At 59.3% G+C, this 1,373-nt stretch overlaps 1 protein-coding gene across 1 annotated transcript; it reads left to right on the top strand.

Annotated features, from left to right (window-relative positions):
* Nucleotides 1-395: 395 nt before the first annotated feature.
* Nucleotides 396-870, top strand: POSPLADRAFT_1063241 (hypothetical protein; the record flags this gene model as incomplete). Its single annotated transcript, XM_024481627.1, has 3 exons — nucleotides 396-467; nucleotides 533-641; nucleotides 698-870. 3 exons carry the CDS (start codon nucleotides 396-398, stop codon nucleotides 868-870), a joined length of 354 nt encoding a protein of 117 aa, XP_024332729.1.
* Between the last annotated feature and the right edge of the window lie 503 nt (nucleotides 871-1,373).

Raw genomic sequence — 1,373 nt, forward strand, 5'->3', positions numbered from 1 at the left:
GGCTCCATTTCGGGGATTGACATGTAACACTTTCGCTCCAGAGGCCCTGGGGGGACTCTCAGGGGTCCTGCAAGTCCGGGCTATCGCGATAAGGTTGGGTGCTCTCAGCCACCGACGACGGCAAAAAGCAGGCAGAGGCCTGGGCACGATGACTCGGGCGACGCTGTGCTTCTGCTTCTGCGTCTGCTTCTGCTTCCCCTCCGGCGCCTTGTGTGGTCCGTTCAGGCACGTCAAGCTGTCAGACCAGCGCCCTGGGCTTATCACGGCCGCGGCGAATGCACCCACTGCCGCCTTTGGTCTTATATCGCCTGCTTCTTCCCTCGTAACTTCGCCCACTGCTAATCCCCCTTACTCTCTCTTACTCCGAGTCTCTTTCCTGGCTTTGCTCATCTGCTATGGCCGCAGACAACGACAGCATCAAGTCGGGCACTTCCTCCCAGCGTTCCGTCTCCCGCGGACGCGACTTTGTGCGTAGCCCCTGTCGCACTCTAAGCGCTTTTCTCCTCTGACAGACGTCCGTCGCCCGTCACAGCAATCGTCCGGGCGCGGTGGCGTTGGCAACATTCGCAGGACTTCCATCGACCCCAACTGTCCCAAAACACCCAACTTCAATCCCGAGGATGATGTGACTATGAACCGCGGTCGAGAGCCGGCGCAGGCTGGGGACAAGGACAGGGTGAGTGTTTTTGCTCTGCAGTGTTCTTTTTCTCCTTCGACTGTGTCCCCCCTTCGCGGCCATCATCTTTCGAGCTTATCGCGCGCGACCGTGTCTTCACGGATATCTCCGTCGTTACCAGTCGGTCGTTCTCTTTTGCGTCCATCGAGTCGCTCATACCGGACCGTCTACCAACGACGGGGTCCCGCGCGTGAGCCCACGTCGCACCGCCATGGTCGAGGTGCACCCAACGGGTGCACTATCTCGTAAAGCGGTGATCGCGCGCATACAGCCACAGATGTCGAGCAGAATCGTGTCTTGTCACTCATACCGGACCGTCTACCAACAACAGGGTCTTGTGCACGATGTCGCTTTCCCCCCTTCTTCACGTTGCGGTCGACGCACCGCCATGATCGAGGCGCACCCGACGTGTGCACTGCCCTGTGAAGCAGCTACCGCGCGCATACAGTCATAGATGTCGTGCAGAATCGCGTCCCGCTGCGCGAAAGCCATCAGACACCGCATGCCCTGCTAAAGACGTCATATTCGTCGTGTGCCAGTCCCTATCAGGGCCGAGTTCCCCTCGTTGCATCTTCCTAAAAATCCCTTCCTCCGTGCATGATATGCTATCTTCTGTACCTCGGGACGGCGTTTTCGCGCAGACAGTCTCGGACGTCGAGCAGGCCTGCATACAGGCGGTGAGTGCGGGAACTACGCG

Source organism: Postia placenta (assembly GCF_002117355.1).
Source record: "Postia placenta MAD-698-R-SB12 unplaced genomic scaffold POSPLAscaffold_152, whole genome shotgun sequence".
Taxonomy (NCBI): domain Eukaryota; kingdom Fungi; phylum Basidiomycota; class Agaricomycetes; order Polyporales; family Adustoporiaceae; genus Rhodonia; species Rhodonia placenta.